The sequence below is a fragment of the Coregonus clupeaformis genome, unplaced genomic scaffold (assembly GCF_020615455.1).
Source record: "Coregonus clupeaformis isolate EN_2021a unplaced genomic scaffold, ASM2061545v1 scaf0060, whole genome shotgun sequence".
Lineage (NCBI taxonomy): Eukaryota > Metazoa > Chordata > Actinopteri > Salmoniformes > Salmonidae > Coregonus > Coregonus clupeaformis.
In genome coordinates this window covers 717,040-742,500 of record NW_025533515.1, presented here as the reverse complement: position 1 = coordinate 742,500, position 25,461 = coordinate 717,040, and the positions used below count along the sequence as shown (strand labels likewise).

At 47.5% G+C, this 25,461-nt stretch overlaps 1 protein-coding gene across 1 annotated transcript in view; it reads right to left on the bottom strand.

Moving 5' to 3' along the window:
• eif2ak3 (eukaryotic translation initiation factor 2-alpha kinase 3) overlaps positions 1-25,461 on the bottom strand; it is an 81,361-nt gene that overhangs the window by 36,790 nt on the left and 19,110 nt on the right. The window contains exons 2-3 of the mRNA XM_045212891.1: positions 8,725-8,854; positions 3,468-3,662 (exon numbers count right to left, since the gene is read on the bottom strand). Of these exons, the coding sequence (XP_045068826.1) occupies positions 3,468-3,662; positions 8,725-8,854 (325 nt within the window). The remainder of the gene's footprint in view (positions 1-3,467; positions 3,663-8,724; positions 8,855-25,461) is intronic.

The following is a 25,461-nucleotide window of genomic DNA, read 5'->3' as shown; positions in this document are numbered from 1 at the left end:
GAGAGAGAGAGAGAGAGAGAGCGTGAGAGCGAGAGGACAAGAGGAGAGGGGACAGGAGAGGAGGGAGGGAGAGAGAGGACACAGATTTCCTGTTTAAAGTGGAACTGAAATGCTCAAATCAACCTACAACATTGTTTTACATGTCGATGTTAGGTAACCTTGTTGATGTTATGAAAATGCTTTTAGAACATAATATTTGACTTTTTTCAAGCGATTCGCACAAGCTTAGAGAGATGTGGCCGCAGCGATATTGAAACAACGTCATAGTAGAGCGTCCACGCCGACTTATGTTTCCTGATCAAGACTCTGCTCATCCAGCTGTGGGTTACTGTTACCCAACATTATGACGTACACAACAACAAAGCAGGTAGATAGCATCAAATAAGACTGTATAGTCCAGTCAAAAACCCACTTGTGTTTATTCAGTGGTCTAGTCAGGTCCAGCTGTGTTAAACATTATAGAAGTTTTGACATCAGATCGTACGAGTCTCCTGAGTGGCGCAGTGGTCTAAGGCGCTGCATCGCAGTGCTAACTGTGCCACTAGAGATCCTGGTTCGAATCCAGGCTCTGTCGCAGCCGGCCGCGACCGGGAGACTCATGGGCGGCGCACAATTGGCCCAGCGTCGTCCAGAGTAGGGGAGGGAATGGCCGGCAGGGATGTAGCTCAGTTGATAGAGCATGGCGTTTGCAACGCCAGGGTTGTGGGTTCGATTCCCACGGGGGGCCAGTATAAAAAAATATATATATATATGTATTCACTAACTGTAAGTCGCTCTGGATAAGAGCGTCTGCTAAATGACGTAAAATGTAAAAATGTAAAATGTACGAGCAAGCTAGCTAACAGCAAACAAGGTTAGTAAGCTAGCTAACAGCAAACAAGGTTAGTAAGCTAGCTAACAGCAAACAAGGTTAGCAAGCTAGCTAACAGCAAACAAGGTTAGTAAGCTAGCTAACTGCAAACAAGGTTAGCAAGCTAGCTAACAGCAAACAAGGTTAGTAAGCTAGCTAACAGCAAACAAGGTTAGTAAGCTAGCTAACTGCATTGTAATTCCCACAATAATAAAGTGACTTTTGCAGGCAGATCATGTCCACTATGCATGGAACGGTATTCAATATGGTTTTCAGTGAGGGACTTCAGATGTGCCAAACCTAGGAGAGGCTAGCCTTCTATATGGGCTAGAAACAGCTGGCTAGAAAAAGGAGTATTCAAATGTAGCTAACTAGCTAGGTGTCTGTTCTGAAAGAGTTAGTTACAGACATGTAGTGTTGCTAACAGTCCTGTTAAACCCCAGCTAGTTGTGAGACCTACCAAATGATGCTGCCAATGTCCATAGTGAAATCCATAATCCACAGTAAAATCCTGCACTGTAGCAAGCTGTTCTGCTAACGTCACTAGCTAGCACAATATCCATCAATGATAGCCGAGCTTTTGGACTAGCTGGCTATGATAGCCCACCTTGCACAGTCAGATTCAAAAATACAGGATGCAGCCTTTAAAAAGACACTTGCATTGTACACTGAACAAAAATAGAAAATGCAACATGCACCAATTTCAATGATTTTACTCAGTTTCAGTTCATATAAGGAAATCAGTCAATTGAAATACATTCATTAAGCCCTAATCTAGGGATTTCACATGACTGGGCAGGGGCGGAGCCAATCAGCAGGGGCGGAGCCAATCAGCAGGGGCAGAGCCATGGGTGGGCCTGGGAGGCCATAGGCCCACCCACTGGGGAGCCAGGCCCAGCCAATCAGAATGAGTTTTTCCCCACAAAAAGGGCTTTATTACTGACATAAATACTCCTCAACACCCCCCTCAGAGACGATCCCGCAGGTGAAGAAGCCGGATGTGGAGGTCCTGGGGTGGCGTGGTTAGACGTACTGCCAAATTCTCTAAAACGACGTTGGAGGCGGCTTATGGTAGAGAAATTAACATTCAATTATCTGGCAACAGCTCTGGTGGACATTCCTGCAGTCAGCAAGCCAATTGCACGCTCCCCCAAAACTTGAGACATCTTTGGCATTGTGTTGTGACAAAACGGCACATTTTAGAGTTGCCTTTTATTGTCCCCAGCACAAGGTGCACCTGTGTAATAATCATGCTGTTTAATCAGCTTCTTGATATGCCACACCTGTCAGGTGGATGGATTATCTTGGCTAAGGAGAAATGCTCACTAACAGGGATGTAAATAAATTTGTGCACAAACCTTTAGAGAAATAAGCTTTTTGTGCGTACGTAAAATGTCTGATATCTTTTATTTCAGCTCATGAAACATGGGACCATCACTTACAGTTCAGTATAATTTGGGCTGCCTGTCAGACAAACCATTCAAGTGATGTCATTGAATACATGTTATCAAGACGGCAGCACACAGTAGTCAGATGCAAGACGGCAGCACACAGTAGTCAGATGCAAGACGGCAGCACACAGTAGTCAGATGCAAGACGGCAGCACACAGTAGTCAGATGCAAGACGGCAGCACACAGTAGTCAGATGCAAGATGGCAGCACACAGTAGTCAGATGCAAGACGGCAGCACACAGTAGTCAGATGCAAGACGGCAGCACACAGTAGTCAGATGAGGCAATTTTCAAACGTTTTAACAGAATCGTTTTTCAGCGGTTTTAAGGGTAGGACACCTAGAGTTGAATATTTTAATAGCATAATAAATAAATGAATAAATGTCAAAATAGGTCTGTTTAAGCTAGAGACATCCAACATGGTACCGCCAATCTGCCAACTTCTGTCTATATGCGTCCCAACAGTTTGCTGTAGGCCCCCAGGTCATAGGTCATGAGACTTTCCCCCCCCACCAGGACCTAACCTCTGACCTCTCACCTTGCCGTTGTAGACTCCTAGAATGTAAGTGTTCAGGGTCTTGCCCCCCCCCCCCACCAGGACCTAACCTCTGACCCCTCACCTTGCCGTTGTAGACTCCTAGAATGTAAGTGTTCAGGGTCTTGCCCCCCCACCAGGACCTAACCTCTGACCTCTCACCTTGCCGTTGTAGACTCCTAGAATGTAAGTGTTCAGGGTCTTGCCCCCCCCACCAGGACCTAACCTCTGACCTCTCACCTTGCCGTTGTAGACTCCTAGAATGTAAGTGTTCAGGGTCTTGCCCCCCCCACCAGGACCTAACCTCTGACCTCTCACCTTGCCGTTGTAGACTCCTAGAATGTAAGTGTTCAGGGTCTTGCCCCCCACCAGGACCTAACCTCTGACCTCTCACCTTGCCGTTGTAGACTCCTAGAATGTAAGTGTTCAGGGTCTTGCCCCCCCCACCAGGACCTAACCTCTGACCTCTCACCTTGCCGTTGTAGACTCCTAGAATGTAAGTGTTCAGGGTCTTGCCCCCCCACCAGGACCTAACCTCTGACCTCTCACCTTGCCGCTGTAGACTCCTAGAATGTAAGTGTTCAGGGTCTTGCCCCCCCCCCCCACCAGGACCTAACCTCTGACCTCTCACCTTGCCGCTGTAGGCTCCCAGACCGTAGCTTGTGAGACTCTTGCCCCCCACCAGGACAGTGTCTTCCCCGATACGATAGGACGACTCCAGGAGAGACTCGACACTGAAGGGAACAGCTTCCATGCTCTCCCTGTCTCTATTCCACTGGAACAACGCTCCGTCCAACGATGGGATGAACATCTTATTACCAAACACCTGGAGACGGAGACAGGTACAGAAAATATATCATTCATTCATTCACTCATTCATTCATTCACTCATTCAACACTAACAGTTGATAACACACAGGCACCTGGAGAGACGGAGGGGAAAGTGTAGAGGGGTGTGGAAATCACATGTATATTATTCACTGTGCATGATCTCATCAGGCCCTTATTTACATATCAAAAACATCCATTTTCTATTTCTTAGCCACACATCCAGCCTCTGCCCCCTCCGCCCCCTCGCTGGACTACAACAGACCATTACACATCCAGCCTCCGCCCCCTCCGCCCCCTCCGCCCCCATGCTGCACTACAACAGACCATTACACATCCAGCCTCCGCCCCTCCGCCCCCCTCCGCCCCCATGCTGCACTACAACAGACCATTACACATCCAGCCTCCGCCCCCTCCGCCTCCGCCCCCCACGCTGCACTACAACAGACCATTACACATCCAGCCTCCGCCCCCTCCGCCCCCTCTGCCCCCTCGCTGCACTACAACAGACCATTACACATCCAGCCTCCGCCCCCTCCGCCCCCTCTGCCCCCTCGCTGGACTACAACAGACCATTACACATCCAGCCTCCGCCCCCTCTGCCCCCCTCCGCCCCTCCGCCCCCACGCTGACTACAACAGACCATTACACATCCAGCCTCCGCCCCTCCGCCCCCTCGCTGGACTACAACAGACCATTACACATCCAGCCTCCTCCGCCCCTCTGCCCCCTCCGCCCCTCCGCCCCCACGCTGGACTACAACAGACCATTACACATCCAGCCTCCACCCCCTCGCTGCACTACAACAGACCATTACACATCCAGCCTCCGCCCCCTCCGCCCCCACGCTGCACTACAACAGACCATTACACATCCAGCCTCCGCCCCCTCCGCACCCTCGCTGGACTACAACAGACCATTACACATCCAGCCTCCGCCCCCTCCGCCCCCTCCGCCCCCTCGCTGGACTACAACAGACCATTACACATCCAGCCTCCGCCCCCTCTGCCCCCTCCGCCCCCTCCGCCCCCTCGCTGGACTACAACAGACCATTACACATCCAGCCTCCGCCCCTCCGCCCCCTCGCTGCACTACAACAGACCATTACACATCCAGCCTCCGCCCCCTCCGCCCCCTCGCTGCACTACAACAGACCATACACATCCAGCCTCCGCCCCCTCCGCCCCCTCGCTGGACTACAACAGACCATTACACATCCAGCCTCCGCCCCCTCCGCCCCTCCGTCCCCTCGCTGCACTACAACAGACCATTACACATCCAGCCTCCGCCCCCTCCGCCCCCTCGCTGGACTACAACAGACCATTACACATCCAGCCTCTGCCCCCTCCGCCCCCTCCGCCCCCTCGCTGCACTACAACAGACCATTACACATCCAGCCTCCGCCCCCTCCGCCCCCTCGCTGCACTACAACAGACCATTACACATCCAGCCTCCGCCCCCTCCGCCCCCTCCGCCCCCTCCGCCCCCTCGCTGGACTACAACAGACCATTACACATCCACCCTCCGCCCCCTCCGCCCCCTCGCTGGACTACAACAGACCATTACACATCCAGCCTCCGCCCCCTCCGCCCCCACGCTGCACTACAACAGACCATTACACATCCAGCCTCCGCCCCTCCGCCCCCTCGCTGGACTACAACAGACCACTACACATCCAGCCTCTGCCCCTCCGCCCCCCTCCGCCCCTCCGCCCCCTCGCTGGACTACAACAGACCATTACACATCCAGCCTCCGCCCCCTCCGCCCCCTCGCTGCACTACAACAGACCATTACACATCCAGCCTCCGCCCCCTCTGCCCCCTCGCTGCACTACAACAGACCATTACACATCCAGCCTCTGCCCCCTCCGCCCCCTCCGCCCCCTCCGCCCCCTCCGCCCCCACGCTGCACTACAACAGACCATTACACATCCAGCTCAGTAATTAACCCAAATCTTAATGACTCAACCGTATGTGAGTGTGTGTGTTACTGAAATCCCCAAAGTCCCCACAAGGATAGTAAAACAAGGAAAATTCTCCCTGGTGGGGACATTTCCCACGTCCCCATGAGGACAAAGGTTATTTTAAGCTTAAGGGTTAGATTTAGGGTTACAATTAGGGTTAGGGGTTAGGGGTTTGTGGATTGGTTTAGGTTAATATTAGGGTTATGGTAAGGGTTAGAAATATGGTTAGGAGTTAAGGTTAAGGGGTTAGGGAAAATAGGATTTAGAATGGAAATACATTTTAGGTCCACACAAGGTGCATAAAGTGTGTGTTTGTGTATTGGGGGGTTCTGTTGTGGGATGACATCATCCCTGGGCTAAAGCATTACCTCATCCTAATCACACTCACCCCCTCCTTCCCTCCCTCCCTCTTGTCGCATGACTCACTCCACACCGGCACCTCTCCATCCCTCTTCCTCCCCCCTACATCCCTCTTCCTCCATCGCTCTCTCTTTTGAAATGACAGCTCATTTCTGCAGACAACGCTGTTCTACTTGTCCCCCCCGTCTCTCTCCTCAATATTCTGTGTGCTCCTATAGGTGACTGCTCCTCCCTGCACTGCCCTAACAGCCAATGGCTTAGGGGCAGACCCCCCTAATCACCAAGCAGACTAGTGCATGAGGGATGCCATGCCGACCGCCTATCACACCGTACCGTTGCATAGCGCTGGGGCTGGGGGGAGGGGCCAGCTGGGGCTCAGACAATCAGAGCGATGGATCCCCTGCAGTCGGGCATCCCAGGGAGCTGGGGATTTGAACGGGTGAGAGGGTTTGAGATGCTCGCACGTGTCAACACACTAACGCTGCCAAGTTCTCTACATCCCTCGGCCAGATTCTTTTGGCACCTTTATTTTACCAAGCAGTTCCGTTAAGAACTAATTCTTATTTACAATGACTGTCTGACAATCAGACAGACCGACCGACATGCACAACCACACGTCTCCCTCTGCAGCTAGTTTAAAGCTCGTGGACATTTAGCCTTTAGAATGTAGAACATATGAATGACAACTGTATCCCTAAGGCATCACACTGAGCCCTCATCACACCGAGCCCTCATCACACTGAGCCCTCATCACACCGAGCCCTCAACACACTGAGCCCTCATCACACCGAGCCCTCATCACACTGAGCCCTCATCACACTGAGCCCTCATCACACTGAGCCCTCATCACACTGAGCCCTCATCACACTGAGCCCTCATCACACTGAGCCCTCATCACACTGAGCCCTCATCACACTGAGCCTTCATCACACTGACCACCACTTACAGACGGCCAAGAGGGTGTGTTTTAAACAGACGGCCTCACCAGCAACAGTGTGTGCAAACCTTGTGAAGACTTACAGAAAACGTTTGACCTGTGTCATTGCCAACAAAGGGTATATAACAAAGTATTGAGAAACTTTAGTTATTGACCAAATACTTACAGTGGGGGAAAAAAAGTATTTAGTCAGCCACCAATTGTGCAAGTTCTCCCACTTAAAAAGATGAGAGAGGCCTGTAATTTTCATCATAGTTACACGTCAACTATGACAGACAAAATGAGAAAAAAAAAATCCAGAAAATCACATTGTAGGATTTTTTATGATTTTATTTGCAAACTGACTAAATACTTTTTTCACCCACTGTAAATATTCCATTAAAAATCTGCCGTTTCCAGCTACAATAGCCATTTACAACATTAACAAAATCTATACTGTATTTCTGATCAATTTGATGTTATTTTAATGGACAAAAAAAAGCTTTTCTTTCGAAAACAAGGACATTTCTAAGTGACCCCAAACTTTTGAACGGTAGTGTATTTTGATTTGTTTCTACAATGTAGAAAATACTTAAAATAAAGTAAAACCCTTGAATGAGTAGGTGTTCTAAAACCTTTGACCGGTAGTGTCAATACTTTGTAGAATCACCTTTGGCAGCGATTACAGCTGTGAGTCTTTCTGGGTAAGTCTCTAAGAGCTTTCCACACATGGATTGTGCAAAATCTGCCCATTATTCTTAAAAAAATTATTCAAGCTCTGTCAAGTTGGTTGATGATCATTGCTAGACAACCGTTTTCAAGTCCTGCCATAGATTTTCAAGTAGATTAAGTAAATACTGTAACTCGGCCATTAAGGAACATTCACTGTCTTATTGATAAGCAACTCCAGTGTAGATTTGGCCTTGTGTTTTAGGTTATTGTCCTGCTGAAAGGTGAATTCATCTCCCAGTGTCTGGTGGAAAGCAAACTGAACCAGGTTTCCCTCTAGGATTCTGCCTGTGCTTAGCTCCATTCCGTTTCTTTTTTATCCTGAAAAACTCCCCAGTCCTTAACGATGACAATCATACCCATAACATGATGCAGTCACCACTATGCTTGAAAATATGAAGAGTGGTACTCAGTAATGTGTCGTATTGGATTTGCCCAAAACATAACGCTTTGTATTCAGGACAAAAAGGTAATTGCTTTGCCATATTTTTTTGCAGTATTACTTTTAGTGCCTTGTTGCAAACAGGATGCATGTTTTGGCATATTTTTTATTCTGTACAAGCTTCCTTCTTTTCACTCTGTCATTTAGGTTAGTATTGTGGAGTAACTACAATGTTGTTGATCGATATATGCTATGCCATAGGTTATGTCATAGGTGACATCATAGGTTATATGTTACATCATAGGTTATATGTTATGGTATAGGTTATAGCTTACATATTATGTCATAGGGTAAGTCATAGGTTATAGGTGACATCATAGGTTATAGCTTATATGTTATAGGTTAAGTCATAGGTTATAGCTTATATGTTATGTCATAGGTTATAGGTTAAGTCATAGGTTATAGCTTATATGTTAAGTCATAGGTTATAGCTTATATGTTATGTCATAGGTTATAGGTGACATCATAGGTTATATGTTATGTCATATGTTATAGGTTAAGTCATAGGTTATAGGTTAAGTCATAGGTTATAGGTTATAGGTTAAGTCATAGGTTATAGGTTATATGTTATGTCATAGGTTATAGGTTATATATATATATATATATATATATATATATATATATTATGTTACATGATGTGTGTAGGTTACCTCTGGTTTGCTGAGGCTGGATGAGACCAGACATCCTGAGCCTACGTCCAGGTCCCACTGTTTGCGCCCCTGGTTGTAGGGGTCCAGAGCTGAGATACGACCGTCTAGAGTGCTGATGATCACCAGAGAGCTGGGGAGAAGGGGAAGCAGACGGTGGGGTTAATACCTGCAGTCACACTGCATCAACAGAGCAGGGGATTTATCCACCTTTTAGTCTGAGATCAGGGGTCTTCTCTGCGGACACAGCCCTCCCTTTAGTGCTAAAGCTCACTATTTAAAAAGAAGATGGAGGACAGGCCTTAGGATGAAAAAATACCGGAGTTTTGCCACAGGTACAGCCGACTAGCGCTAGATAACGCTGCCCCCGGCACAAGGTGCACCTGTGTAGTGATCACGCTGTGTAATCAGCTTCTTGATATGCCACACCTGTCAGGTGGATGGATTATCTTGGCTAAGGAGAAATGCTCACTAACAGGGATGTAAACAAAATTGTGCACAACATTTGAGAGAAATAATCTTTTTGTGCATATGGAAAATGTCTGGGATCTTTTATTTCAGCTCATGAAACATGGGACCAACACTTTACATGTTGCATACATACTGTACACCCCCATGTTCAAACATACACCCCCATGTTCAGACACACACCCCCATGTTCAGACATACACCCCCATGTTCAGACACACACCCCCATGTTCAGACATACACCCCCATGTTCAGACATACACCCCCATGTTCAGACATACACCCCCATGTTCAGACATACACCCCCATGTTCAGACATACACCCCCATGTTCAGACATACACCCCCATGTTCAGACATACACCCCCATGTTCAGACATACACCCCCATGTTCAGACATACACCCCCATGTTCAGACATACACCCCCATGTTCAGACATACACCCCCATGTTCAGACACACACCCCATGTTCAGACAACACCCCCCATGTTCAGACATACACCCCCATGTTCAGACATACACCCCCATGTTCAGACATACACCCCCATGTTCAGACATACACCCCCATGTTCAGACATACACCCCCATGTTCAGACATACACCCCCCATGTTCAGACATACACCCCCATGTTCAGACACACACCCCCCATGTTCAAACATACACCCCCATGTTCAGACATACACCCCCATGTTCAGACATACACCCCCATGTTCAGACATACACCCCCATGTTCAGACATACACCCCCATGTTCAGACACACACCCCCATGTTCAAACATACACCCCCATGTTCAGACACACACCCCCATGTTCAGACATACACCCCCATGTTCAGACATACACCCCCATGTTCAGACATACACCCCCATGTTCAGACATACACCCCCATGTTCAGACATACACCCCCATGTTCAGACACACACCCCCATGTTCAAACATACACCCCCCATGTTCAGACACACACCCCCATGTTCAGACATACACCCCCATGTTCAGACATACACCCCCATGTTCAGACACACACCCCCATGTTCAGACATACACCCCCATGTTCAGACATACACCCCCATGTTCAGACACACACCCCCATGTTCAGACATACACCCCCATGTTCAGACATACACCCCCATGTTCAGACATACACCCCCATGTTCAGACACACACCCCCATGTTCAGACACACACCCCCATGTTCAGACATACACCCCCATGTTCAGACACACACCCCCATGTTCAGACATACACCCCCATGTTTTACTATCCTTGTGGGGCCTTTTGGAGATTTTAGGTCTCTACAAGGATAGATGAACCAACACACACACACACACACACACACACACACAGACACACACACACAAACAGTCTTACTCCTACTCATAAACAGTTGAAAGGCTACAGCTAGACTAGTGGGCCGTCTGTTTAAAACACACCCTCTTGGTGTCAGCAACGGGTGGGGCTGAAATGGTCGAATGAACTAATATGAAGGGGTGTCCACATACTTTTGTCTCTACAGTGAGGGAAAAAAAGTATTTGATCCCCTGCTGATTTTGTACGTTTGCCCACTGACAAAGACATGATCAGTCTATAATTTTAATGGTAGGTTTATTTGAACAGTGAGAGACAGAATAACAACAAAAAAATACTGAAAAACGCATGTCAAAAATGTTATAAATTGATTTGCATTTTAATGAGGTGTCATGCCCTGACCTATAGAACTCTAGTTTGTTGAGTCAGGGTGTGGAAATCTAGGTTAGAGATTCTATGTTTACATTCTAGTTCTCTATTTCTACGTCTGGCCGGGTGTGGTTCCCAATCAGAGGCAGCTGTCGCTCGTTGTCTCTGATTGGGGATCATCCTTAGGTAGCCCGTAGCCTGCTGTGCATTGTGGGATCTTGTTCCTGTTAGTCTGGTGTGTGTATAGCCGGAGGACTTCACGTTGTTTCTTGTTTTGTTGAATGTTTATTTAGTTAATAAACATGTACGCTTTTCACGCTGCACCTTGGTCCGACCCGTCTTTCAACGTTCGTGACATGAGGGAAATAAGTATTTGACCCCTCTGCAAAACATGACTTAGTACTTGGTGGCAAAACCCTTGTTGGCAATCACAGAGGTCAGACGTTTCTTGAAGTTGGCCACCAGGTTTGCACACATCTCAGGAGGGATTTTGTCCCACTCCTCTTTGCAGATCTTCTCCAAGTCATTAAGGTTTTGAGGCTGACGTTTGGCAACTCGAACCTTCAGCTCCCTCCACAGATGTTCTCTGGGATGAAGGTCTGGAGACTGGCTTGGATTGTGCCTTTGGCTACTGGACAATGAAAGAAAGTATGACCGGTCAAATGTAATTACATCCACTGGTATTTCATCAATGAATGGGCAAAACATTTGTATTTTGCAATTAGATTTTTTTCTGGCCAGTTTTATTAATCTGCTTTAAAAAAAATCTATAACACCACCACAATCTGTTATCATCTATAACACCACCACAATCTGTTATCATCTATAACACCACCACAATCTGTTATCATCTTTAACACCACCACAATCTGTTATCATCTTTAACACCACCACCACAATCTGTTATCATCTTTAACACCACCACAATCTGTTATCATCTTTAACACGACCACCACCATAATCTGTTATCATCTTTAACACCACCACCACCACAATCTGTTATCATCTTTAACACCACCACCACCACAATCTGTTATCTTTAACACCACCACCATCACCACCAATCTGTTATCATATATAACACCACCACCACCACAATCTGTTATCATCTATAACACCACCACCACCACAATCTGTTATCATCTTTAACACCACCACCACCACCACCACAATCTGTTATCATCTATAACACCACCACCACCACAATCTGTTATCATATATAACACCACCACCACCACAATCTGTTATCATCTATAACACCACCACCACAATATGTTATCATCTTTAACACCACCACCACAATCTGTTATCATCTATAACACCACCACCACCACCACCACCATCTGTTATCATCTTCAACACCACCACCACAATCTGTTATCATCTATAACACCATCACCACAATCTGTTATCATCTTTAACACCACCACCACCACAATCTGTTATCATCTATAACACCATCACCACCACAATCTGTTATCTTTAACACCACCACCACCACAATCTGTTATCATCTTTAACACCACCACCACCACAATCTGTTATCATCTTTAACACCACCTCCACAATCTGTTATCATCTTTAACACCACCACAATCTGTTATCATCTATAACACCACCACCACAATCTGTTATCATCTTTAACACCACCACCACAATCTGTTATCATCTATAACACCACCACCACAATATGTTATCATCTTTAACACCACCACCACAATCTGTTATCATCTTTAACACCACCACCACAATATGTTATCATCTTTAACACCACCACCACAATCTGTTATCATCTATAACACCACCACCACAATCTGTTATCATCTATAACACCACCACCACCACAATCTGTTATCATCTATAACACCACCACCACCACAATCTGTTATCATCTATAACACCACCACCACAATCTGTTATCATCTATAACACCACCACCACAATCTGTTATCATCTATAACACCACCACCACCACAATCTGTTATCATCTTCAACACCACCACCACAATCTGTTATCATCTATAACACCATCACCACAATCTGTTATCATCTATAACACCACCACCACCACAATCTGTTATCATCTATAACACCACCACCACAATCTGTTATCATCTTCAACACCACCACCACAATCTGTTATCATCTATAACACCACCATCACCACAATCTGTTATCATCTATAACACCACCACCACCACAATCTGTTATCATCTTCAACACCACCACCACAATCTGTTATCATCTATAACACCATCACCACAATCTGTTATCATCTATAACACCACCATCACCACAATATGTTATCATCTATAACACCACCACCACCACAATCTGTTATCATCTATAACACCACCATCACCACAATCTGTTATCATCTATAACACCACCATCACCACAATCTGTTATCATCTATAACACCACCACCACCACAATATGTTATCATCTATAACACCACCACCACAATCTGTTATCATCTATAACACCACCACCACAATCTGTTATCATCTTCAACACCACCACCACAATCTGTTATCATCTATAACACCACCACCACAATCTGTTATCATCTATAACACCACCACCACAATCTGTTATCTATAACACCACCACCACCACCACCACCACCACCAGCACAATCACAGAAAAACGGTTTTCCTCTCAGCCAAACATAACGCTACAGCACCAAACAAGTCCAGTTCCACGCACACGATTGGCTGCACATCTCTGCCCAAAATATTAGTCTGATTGGTTGTTGCTAAGCAGTAGGCATTCTGAGAGGTAGGAAGCTGGACGGGGTGACTGTGCAGGCCACACCCCCTTAGACACTGAATATAGAACAGAGAAGGAAGCATCCCAAATGGATCCCTATTCCCTATAAGGGGACCTACTGTTGACGTTTACATTTAGCACACGCTCTTATACAGGAGCAATTAGGGTTAAGAGCCTTGCTCAAAGGCACATACATTTATTTTTCACCTAATCGGCTCAGGGATTCGAACCAGCGACCGTTCGGTTACAGGCCCATGGGGGGGGGTTACAGGCAGGGGGGTTACAGGCAGCAAAGACACCATAATAAACATAATTTCAGCTTGTTTGAGGCAATTTATTAGAGAATAACAATGGTTCCTGGAGCCACAACATCAGGATAACTAATAATAATGGTTCACAACATCCCACAAGCTCCTCTCCACAGAGACACAGAATACAGGTCCCCAGAGAGACTTCAAGTCAAGTGTCCACACAGACAGACCAGAGCTGGTAAACAGAGACAGAGAGAGCAGCTCATGAGAGTTAGGGCACGCTGTTTAACAGAGAGACAGAGAGAGCAGCTCATGAGAGTTAGGGCACGCTGTTTAACAGAGAGACAGAGAGAGCAGCTCATGAGAGTTAGGGCACGCTGTTTAACAGAGAGACAGAGAGAGCAGCTCATGAGAGTTAGGGCACGCTGTTTAACAGAGAGACAGAGAGAGCAGCTCATGAGAGTTAGGGCACGCTGTTTAACAGAGAGAGAGAGAGCAGCTCATGAGAGTTAGGGCACGCTGTTTAACAGAGAGACAGAGAGAGCAGCTCATGAGAGTTAGGGCACGCTGTTTAACAGAGAGACAGAGAGAGAGCAGCTCATGAGAGTTAGGGCACGCTGTTTAACAGAGAGACAGAGAGAGCAGCTCATGAGAGTTAGGGCACGCTGTTTAACAGAGAGACAGAGAGAGCAGCTCATGAGAGTTAGGGCACGCTGTTTAACAGAGAGACAGAGAGAGCAGCTCATGAGAGTTAGGGCACGCTGTTTAACAGAGAGACAGAGAGAGCAGCTCATGAGAGTTAGGGCACGCTGTTTAACAGAGAGACAGAGAGAGCAGCTCATGAGAGTTAGGGGCACGCTGTTTAACAGAGAGACAGAGAGAGCAGCTCATGAGAGTTAGGGCACGCTGTTTAACAGAGAGACAGAGAGAGACAGCTCATGAGAGTTAGGGCACGCTGTTTAACAGAGAGACAGAGAGAGCAGCTCATGAGAGTTAGGGCACGCTGTTTAACAGAGAGACAGAGAGAGCAGCTCATGAGAGTTAGGGCACGCTGTTTAACAGAGAGACAGAGAGAGCAGCTCATGAGAGTTAGGGCACGCTGTTTAACAGAGAGACAGAGAGAGAGAGCAGCTCATGAGAGTTAGGGCACGCTGTTTAACAGAGAGACAGAGAGAGAGAGCAGCTCATGAGAGTTAGGGCACGCTGTTTAACAGAGAGACAGAGAGAGCAGCTCATGAGAGTTAGGGCACGCTGTTTAACAGAGAGACAGAGAGAGCAGCTCATGAGAGTTAGGGCACGCTGTTTAACAGAGAGACAGAGAGAGAGCAGCTCATGAGAGTTAGGGCACGCTGTTTAACAGAGAGACAGAGAGAGAGCAGCTCATGAGAGTTAGGGCACGCTGTTTAACAGAGAGACAGAGAGAGCAGCTCATGAGAGTTAGGGCACGCTGTTTAACAGAGAGACAGAGAGAGCAGCTCATGAGAGTTAGGGCACGCTGTTTAACAGAGAGACAGAGAGAGAGCAGCTCATGAGAGTTAGGGCACGCTGTTTAACAGAGAGACAGAGAGAGAGCAGCTCATGAGAGTTAGGGCACGCTGTTTAACAGAGAGACAGAGAGAGCAGCTCATGAGAGTTAGGGCACGCTGTTTAACAGAGAGACAGAGAGAGCAGCTCATGAGAGTTAGGGGCACGCTGTTTAACAGAGAGACAGAGAGAGCAGCTCATGAGAGTTAGGGCACGCTGTTTAACAGAGAGACAGAGAGAGAGCAGCTCATGAGAGTTAGGGCACGCTGTTTAACAGAGAGACAGAGAGAGCAGCTCATGAGAGTTAGGGCACGCTGTTTAACAGAGAGAGCAGCTCATGAGAGTTAGGGCACGCCGTTTAACAGAGAGACAGAGAGAGCAGCTCATGAGAGTTAGGGCACGCTGTTTAACAGAGAGACAGAGAGAGAGCAGCTCATGAGAGTTAGGGCACGCTGTTTAACAGAGAGTTAGGGCACGCTGTTTAACAGAGAGACAGAGAGCAGCTCATGAGAGTTAGGGCACGCTGTTTAACAGAGAGACAGAGAGAGCAGCTCATGAGAGTTAGGGCACGCTGTTTAACAGAGAGACAGAGAGAGCAGCTCATGAGAGTTAGGGCACGCTGTTTAACAGAGAGACAGAGAGAGCAGCTCATGAGAGTTAGGGCACGCTGTTTAACAGAGAGACAGAGAGAGCAGCTCATGAGAGTTAGGGCATGCTGTTTAACAGAGAGACAGAGAGAGAGAGCAGCTCATGAGAGTTAGGGCACGCTGTTTAACAGAGAGTTAGGGCACGCTGTTTAACAGAGAGACAGAGAGCAGCTCATGAGAGTTAGGGCACGCTGTTTAACAGAGAGACAGAGAGAGCAGCTCATGAGAGTTAGGGCACGCTGTTTAACAGAGAGACAGAGAGAGCAGCTCATGAGAGTTAGGGCACGCTGTTTAACAGAGAGACAGAGAGAGCAGCTCATGAGAGTTAGGGCACGCTGTTTAACAGAGAGACAGAGAGAGCAGCTCATGAGAGTTAGGGCACGCTGTTTAACAGAGAGACAGAGAGAGCAGCTCATGAGAGTTAGGGCACGCTGTTTAACAGAGAGACAGAGAGAGCAGCTCATGAGAGCTACAGTGCCTTGCAAAAGTATTCATCACCCTTGGCCTTTTTCCTATTTTGTTGCATTACAACCTGTAATTTAAATGGATTTTTATTTGGATTTCATGTAATGGACATACACAAAATAGTCCAAATTGGTGAAGTAAAATGAAAAAAAGAACTTGTTTCAAAAAATTCTAATGAATTATTACATGGAAAAGTGGTGCGTGCATATGTATTCACCCCCTTTGCTATGAAGCCCTAAATAAGATCTGGTGCAAACAATTACCTTCAGAAGTCACATAATTAGTTAAATAAAGTCCACCTGTGTGCAATCTAAGTGTCACACCTGTTCTGAAAGGCCCCAGAGTCTGCAACACCACTAAGCAAGGGGCACCACCAAGCAAGCGGCACCATGAAGACCAAGGAGCTCTCCAAATAGGTCAGGGACAAAGTTGTGGAGAAGTACAAATCAGGGTTGGGTTATAAAAAAATATCAGAAACTTTGAACATCCCACGGAGCACCATTAAATCCATTATTAAAAAATGGAAAGAATATGGCACCACAACAAACCTGCCAAGAGAGGGCCGCCCACCAAAACTCACGGACCAGGCAAGGAGGGCATTAATCAGAGAGGCAACAAAGAGACCAAAGATAACCCTGAAGGAGCTGCAAAGCTCCACAGCGGAGATTGGAGTATCTGTCCATAGGACCACTTTAAGCCGTACACTTCACAGAGCTGGGCTTTACGGAAGAGTGGGCAGAAAAAAGCTTAAAGAAAAAAATAAGCAAACATGTTTGCTGTTCACCAAAAGGCATGTGGGAGACTCCCCAAACATATGGAAGAAGGTACTCTGGTCAGATGAGACAAAAATTGAGCTTTTTGGCCATCAAGGAAAACACTATGTCTGGCGCAAACCCAACACCTCTCATCACCCCTAGAACACCATCCCCACAGTGAAGCATGGTGCAGAGAGAACAGCTCGAGAGAGCTAGGGCACGTTGGTAAACAGTCTTCAGCTCCATTGAAGAACAGGACCCAGGATGTTTACACCGGCACAGTCTCCAAGGAGCCCCTATCATTCATCTAGACCAATCACAGCAGCCTGCCTCCAGCCACAACCAATCACACCACAGCTCCCCTCCTCACTTAGCCAATCAAGGAGCACCTCTTCAGGTTCTGAGCCAATGAGAGAGAGTGTCTGGTTGTAACCAAGCAGCCCTGGTTACATGCTGGTGTGTTGCTGTTCTGCTCCAGACAGACCGACCGACAGCAGAAGGAGAGCCGCGCCCTGCACAATGAAAATATAGCAACATGGGGAGCACCTGGAGAAAGTTATGGCTGCAGAGACCGAGAGAGAGACAGAGAGAGAGAGGTAGAGAGAGAGGTAGAGAGAGAGAGGTAGAGAGAGAGGTAGAGAGAGAGGTAGAGAGAGAGGGAGAGAGAGAGAGAGAGAGAGAGAGAGAGAGAGAGAGAGAGAGAGAGAGAGAGAGAGAGAGAGAGAGAGAGAGAGAGAGAGAGAGAGAGAGAGAGAGAGAGAGAGAGAGAGAGAGAGAGAGAGAGAGAGAGGTCCACTGCAGAAAAGAAGAGCTCCACTAAACGACCCTGAACAACATTATAAAAGCTACATGTAAAGTGTTGGTCCCATGTTTCATCCCAGAAATGTTCTATACTCACAAACAGCTTATTTCTCTTAAATGTTTACATCCCTGTTAGTGAGCATTTCTCCTTAGCCAAGATAATCCATCCACCTGACAGGTGTGGCATATCAAGAAGCTGATTAAACAGTGCAGTCTTGTCACACAACTCAATGCCAAAGATGTCTCAAGTTTTGAGGGAGAGTGCAATTGGCATGTATAACACAGGAACCAACCTGCTCTGATATTACTAACACATGTAAAGAGAGTCTCTCTCTCTCTCTCTGTGTCTCTCTCTCTCTCTCTCTGTGTCTCTCTCTAAGCGTCTCTCTCTCCGTGTCTCTCTCTCTCTATCTCCGTGTCTGTCTCTCTCTCTCTCTGTGTCTGTCTCTCTCTCTCTCTCTCTCTGTGTCTGTCTCTCTCTGTGCGTCTCTCTCTCTCTCTCTGTGCGTCTCTCTCTCTCTCTCTCTGTGCGTCTCTCTCTCTCTCTCTCTGTGCGTCTCTCTCTCTCTCTCTGTGTGTCTCTCTGTGCGTCTCTCTGTGCGTCTCTCTGTGCGTCTCTCTGTGCGTCTCTCTGTGCGTCTCTCTCTCTCTGTGTCTCTCTCTCTCTCTCTCTGTGCGTCTCTCTCTCTCTCTGTGTGTCTCTCTGTGCGTCTCTCTCTCTCTCTCTCTGTGCGTCTCTCTCTCTGTGCGTCTCTCTGTGCGTCTCTCTGTGCGTCTCTCTGTGCGTCTCTCTGTGCGTCTCTCTGTGCGTCTCTCTCTCTCTGTGTCTCTCTCTCTCTGTGTCTCTCTCTCTCTCTCTGTGCGTCTCTCTCTCTCTGTGCGTCTCTCTCTGTGTGTCTCTCTGTGCGTCTCTCTCGCGCTCTCTGTGCATCTCTCTCGCTCTCCCTCTCTCTCTCTCCCCACCCCCATCACTCTCCTCTCCTCTCCTCTCCTCTCCAGTCCACTCTCCTCTCCAGTCCACTCTCCTCTCCTGTCCACTCTCCTCTCCTGTCCACTCTCCTCCACTCTTCTCTCCATCGCTCTCCTCTCCCCCCCCCATCCCTCTCCTGTCCTCTCTCCTGTCCTCTCTCCATCGCTCTCCTCTCCTGTCATTGCTCCATTGCTCTACTCTCCTCACATGTGGTGAAATCCAAACTCTGTGGCACCATGCTCCAGCCCACTGATTGGTCAGTACCTGGTTTTGATCTGTGGTGCTGATTGGTTGTTGCTAAGCAGTGAGGAGCTATGTACAGAACAACATGGCATCATGGTCCTAACGACTGTCTACCTCCGTCCCTCCCTCTATCACCAACCCCACCTTTTCCCTCTAACACACCCAATACTGCAGTGATGCAGCATGGGTCCACAGTGACTAATACATTAATACAATAATGTACTCCAACAGCAGAGTTCACTCCAACAGCAGAGTTTACTCCAACAGCAGAGTTTACTCCAACTCCAACAGCAGAGTTTACTCCAACTCCAACAGCAGAGTTTACTCCAACTCCAACAGCAGAGTTTACTCCAACTCCAACAGCAGAGTTTACTCCAACAGCAGAGTTTACTCCAACTCCAACAGCAGAGTTTACTCCAACAGCAGAGTTTACTCCAACTCCAACAGCAGAGTTTACTCCAACTCCAACAGCAGAGTTTACTCCAACTCCAACAGCAGAGTTTACTCCAACAGCAGAGTTTACTCCAACAGCAGAGTTTACTCCAACAGCAGAGTTTACTCCAACAGCAGAGTTTACTCCAACTCCAACAGCAGAGTTTACTCCAACTCCAACAGCAGAGTTTACTCCAACTCCAACAGCAGAGTTTACTCCAACAGCAGAGTTTACTCCAACAGCAGAGTTTACTCCAACTCCAACAGCAGAGTTTACTCCAACTCCAACAGCAGAGTTTACTCCAACTCCAACAGCAGAGTTTACTCCAACTCCAACAGCAGAGTTTACTCCAACAGCAGAGTTTACTCCAACTCCAACAGCAGAGTTTACTCCAACTCCAACAGCAGAGTTTACTCCAACTCCAACAGCAGAGTTTACTCCAACTCCAACAGCAGAGTTTACTCCAACTCCAACAGCAGAGTTTACTCCAACAGCAGAGTTTACTCCAACTCCAACAGCAGAGTTTACTCCAACAGCAGAGTTTACTCCAACAGCAGAGTTTACTACAACTCCAACAGCAGAGTTTACTCCAACTCCAACAGCAGAGTTTACTCCAACTCCAACAGCAGAGTTTACTACAACAGCAGAGTTTACTCCAACAGCAGAGTTTACTCCAACAGCAGAGTTTACTACAACTCCAACAGCAGAGTTTACTCCAACTCCAACAGCAGAGTTTACTACAACAGCAGAGTTTACTCCAACAGCAGAGTTTACTCCAACAGCAGAGTTTACTACAACTCCAACAGCAGAGTTTACTCCAACTCCAACAGCAGAGTTTACTACAACAGCAGAGTTTACTCCAACAGCAGAGTTTACTACAACAGCAGAGTTTACTCCAACAGCAGAGTTTACTCCAACAGCAGAGTTTACTACCAACAGCAGGTTCCACAGCAGAGTTTACTCCAACCCAACAGCAGAGTTTACTACAACTCCAACAGCAGAGTTTACTCCAACTCCAACAGCAGAGTTTACTCCAACTCCAACAGCAGAGTTTACTACAACAGCAGAGTTTACTCCAACAGCAGAGTTTACTCCAACTCCAACAGCAGAGTTTACTCCAACTCCAACAGCAGAGTTTACTACAACAGCAGAGTTTACTCCAACAGCAGAGTTTACTACAACAGCAGAGTTTACTCCAACAGCAGAGTTTACTCCAACAGCAGAGTTTACTACAACTCCAACAGCAGAGTTTACTCCAACTCCAACAGCAGAGTTTACTCCAACTCCAACAGCAGAGTTTACTACAACAGCAGAGTTTACTCCAACAGCAGAGTTTACTCCAACAGCAGAGTTTACTCCAACAGCAGAGTTTACTCCAACAGCAGAGTTTACTCCAACAGCAGAGTTTACTCCAACAGCAGAGTTTACTACAACTCCAACAGCAGAGTTTACTCCAACTCCAACAGCAGAGTTTACTACAACAGCAGAGTTTACTCCAACAGCAGAGTTTACTACAACAGCAGAGTTTACTCCAACAGCAGAGTTTACTCCAACAGCAGAGTTTACTACAACTCCAACAGCAGAGTTTACTCCAACTCCAACAGACAACTCCAACAGCAGAGTTTACTACAACAGCAGAGTTTACTCCAACAGCAGAGTTTACTACAACAGCAGAGTTTACTCCAACAGCAGAGTTTACTCCAACAGCAGAGTTTACTACAACTCCAACAGCAGAGTTTACTCCAACTCCAACAGCAGAGTTTACTACAACACCCAAAGCAGGTTTACTCCAACAGCAGAGTTTACTCCAACTCCAACAGCAGAGTTTACTCCAACTCCAACAGCAGAGTTTACTACAACAGCAGAGTTTACTCCAACAGCAGAGTTTACTCCAACAGCAGAGTTTACTACAACTCCAACAGCAGAGTTTACTCCAACTCCAACAGCAGAGTTTACTACAACAGCAGAGTTTAATAACAAGATCACTGATCATCAATTATTCATCAGTCCAACCTGTTCTAACAATATTATTACTAGCACTAGTTCTACTGGACTAGTCGGAACGACTGAAGGAAAGAAGAGAGACGTTTTGGGGTAAGAGGAGACTAACGATTCTGACATCTGGTGGTCCAACTGATAAAGTTACTATCACAGAAACATGTCAAGGATTGCTAGTTCATGTGTTACAGTATAAACTTAAGTGACAAGTAAACTATTGAAAATGACTATTCAATGACTATAGATGACAATTTAGTTACAACTTAAAACAATGTTTTCTTCTCAGCTGAGTAGGATTCTGTTTCTCACGGAGGACTTGGTAAAGAGATGACGGCGAGCAGCGCCTTTCTTCACCCAATGACAGAACCTTCAGTTTGGCCAGAAGTTGTATTTATACACCAACAACTTCCCCGGTTACAGAATAATTTCCCCGGTTACAGAATAATTTCCCCGGTTACAGAATAACTTCCCCGGTTACAGAATAATTTCCCCGGTTACAGAACGATCTAGTGAGACCAAGAAAACAAGGACATGAACTCTCCCCTCCTTACCCCCCTCTCCTCTCAAACCTCCTTCCCACTCCCCTCCTCCCCCTCTCCTCTCAAATCAACTCCCCTCCTCCGCCTCTCAAACCAACTCTCCTCCTCTCAAACCAACTCTCTCCCCTCCTCCTCTCCTCTCAAACCAACTCTCTCCCCTACTCCTCCTCTCCTCTCAAACCAACTCTCTCCCCTCCTCCTCCTCCTCTCAAACCAACTCTCTCCCCTCCTCCTCTCCTCTCAAACCAACTCTCTCCCCTACTCCTCCTCTCCTCTCAAACCAACTCTCTCCCCTCCTCCTCTCCTCTCAAACCAACTCTCTCCCCTACTCCTCCTCCTCTCAAACCAACTCTCCCTCCCTACTCCCCTCCTCTCCTCTCAAACCAACTCTCTCCCCTACTCCTCCTCTCCTCTCAAACCAACTCTCTCCCCTCCTCCTCTCCTCTCAAACCAACTCTCTCCCCTACTCCTCCTCCTCTCAAACCAACTCTCTCCCCTCCTCCTCCTCTCAAACCAACTCTCCCCTCCTCCTCCTCTCCTCTCAAACCAACTCTCTCCCCTACTCCTCCTCCTCTCAAACCAACTCTCTCCCCTACTCCTCCTCTCCTCTCAAACCAACTCTCTCCCCTACTCCTCCTCTCCTCTCAAACCAACTCTCTCCCCTCCTCCTCCTCCTCTCAAACCAACTCTCTCCCCTCCTCCTCCTCCTCTCAAACCAACTCTCTCCCCTACTCCTCCTCTCCTCTCAAACCAACTCTCTCCCCTACTCCTCCTCCTCTCAAACCAACTCTCTCCCCTACTCCTCCTCTCCTCTCAAACCAACTCTCTCCCCTCCTCCTCCTCCTCTCAAACCAACTCTCTCCCCTACTCCTCCTCTCCTCTCAAACCAACTCTCTCCCCTCCTCCTCCTCTCCTCTCAAACCAACTCTCTCCCCTCCTCCTCCTCTCAAACCAACTCTCTCCCCTACTCCTCCTCCTCCTCTCAAACCAACTCTCTCCCCTACTCCTCCTCTCCTCTCAAACCAACTCTCCCCTCCTCCTCCTCCTCTCAAACCAACTCTCTCCCCTACTCCTCCTCCTCTCAAACCAACTCTCCCCTCCTCCTCCTCCTCTCAAACCAACTCTCTCCCCTCCTCCTCCTCCTCTCAAACCAACTCTCCCCTACTCCTCCTCTCCTCTCAAACCAACTCTCTCCCCTCCTCCTCCTCCTCTCAAACCAACTCTCCCCCTCCTCCTCCTCCTCTCAAACCAACTCTCTCCCCTCCTCCTCCTCTCAAACCAACTCTCTCCCCTACTCCTCCTCTCCTCTCAAACCAACTCTCTCCCCTCCTCCTCTCCTCTCAAACCAACTCTCTCCCCTCCTCCTCCTCTCAAACCAACTCTCTCCCCTCCTCCTCCTCCTCTCAAACCAACTCTCTCCCCTCCTCCTCTCCTCTCAAACCAACTCTCTCCCCTCCTCCTCCTCCTCTCAAACCAACTCTCTCCCCTCCTCCTCCTCCTCCTCTCAAACCAACTCTCTCCCCCTCCTCCTCCTCTCAAACCAACTCTCCCCCCTACTCCTCCTCTCCTCTCAAACCAACTCTCTCTCCCCTACTCCTCCTCCTCTCAAACCAACTCTCCCCTACTCCTCCTCCTCTCAAACCAACTCTCTCCCCTCCTCCTCCTCCTCTCAAACCAACTCTCTCCCCTCCTCCTCCTCCTCTCAAACCAACTCTCTCCCCTACTCCTCCTCTCCTCTCAAACCAACTCTCTCCCCTACTCCTCCTCCTCCTCTCAAACCAACTCTCTCCCCTCCTCCTCCTCCTCCTCCTCCTCTCAAACCAACTTCTCTCTTCTACTCCACTTCTCTCCTGTTCTCCCTCCAGATCTGCCAACAACTCAAGCACTATCCCCGTCCTCCGACGTAATTGGCCAACAAGTTTCCCAACTCAGACCGGCTGATTGGCTGTTGCTAAGCAGTAGGCTGTGGGAGCCGGCCATCTAGTGGAAGCAGCTCAGAGTTCCTCTGAACACCACCTCCAGAGGATCCTGTGTGGCAGGGTCATACTACCCATCACAGCTATCAAACACCAGCTCCATGTTCAGATGTAAACAGTAAACTTTCAAATCTGTTTGAACGTAACTATGGCAACACAGCCCAGTGAGGTGACTTTCTTCCATCGGTCTACTGAGAACAGTAAGCTGCCCAGAAACTGCAGATCATAGTGAAATCGCCATAGTGGGCTGACGCTATTTATAGATCTGATAGACTGAACAGTGAAACAGGCTACGTCCCAAATGGCACCCTATTCCCTATATAGTGCACTACTTTAGACCAGAGAATGGCACCCTATTCCCTATATAGTGCACTACTTTAGACCAGAGAATGGCACCCTATTCCCTATATAGTGCACTACTTTAGACCAGAGAATGGCACCCTATTCCCTATATAGTGCACTACTTTAGACCAGAGAATGGCACCCTATTCCCTATATAGTGCACTACTTTAGACCAGAGAATGGCACCCTATTCCCTATATGGTGCACTACTTTAGACCAGAGAATGGCACCCTATTCCCTATATAGTGCACTACTTTAGACCAGAGAATGGCACCCTATTCCCTATATGGTGCACTACTTTAGACCAGAGAATGGCACCCTATTCCCTATATAGTGCACTACTTTAGACCAGAGAATGGCACCCTATTCCCTATATAGTACACTACTTTAGACCAGAGAATGGCACCCTATTCCCTATATAGTGCACTACTTTAGACCAGAGAATGACACCCTATTCCCTATATAGTGCACTACTTTAGACCAGAGAATGGCACCCTATTCCCTATATAGTGCACTACTTTAGACCAGAGAATGGCACCCTATTCCCTATGTAGTGCACTACTTTAGACTAGAGAATGGCACCCTATTCCCTATATAGTACACTACTTTAGACCAGAGAATGGCACCCTATTCCCTATATAGTGCACTACTTTAGACCAGAGAATGGCACCCTATTCCCTATATAGTGCACTACTTTAGACCAGAGAATGGCACCCTATTCCCTATATAGTACACTACTTTAGACCAGAGAATGGCACCCTATTCCCTATATAGTACACTACTTTAGACCAGAGAATGGCACCCTATTCCCTATATAGTACACTACTTTAGACCAGAGAATGGCACCCTATTCCCTATGTAGTGCACTACTTTAGACTAGAG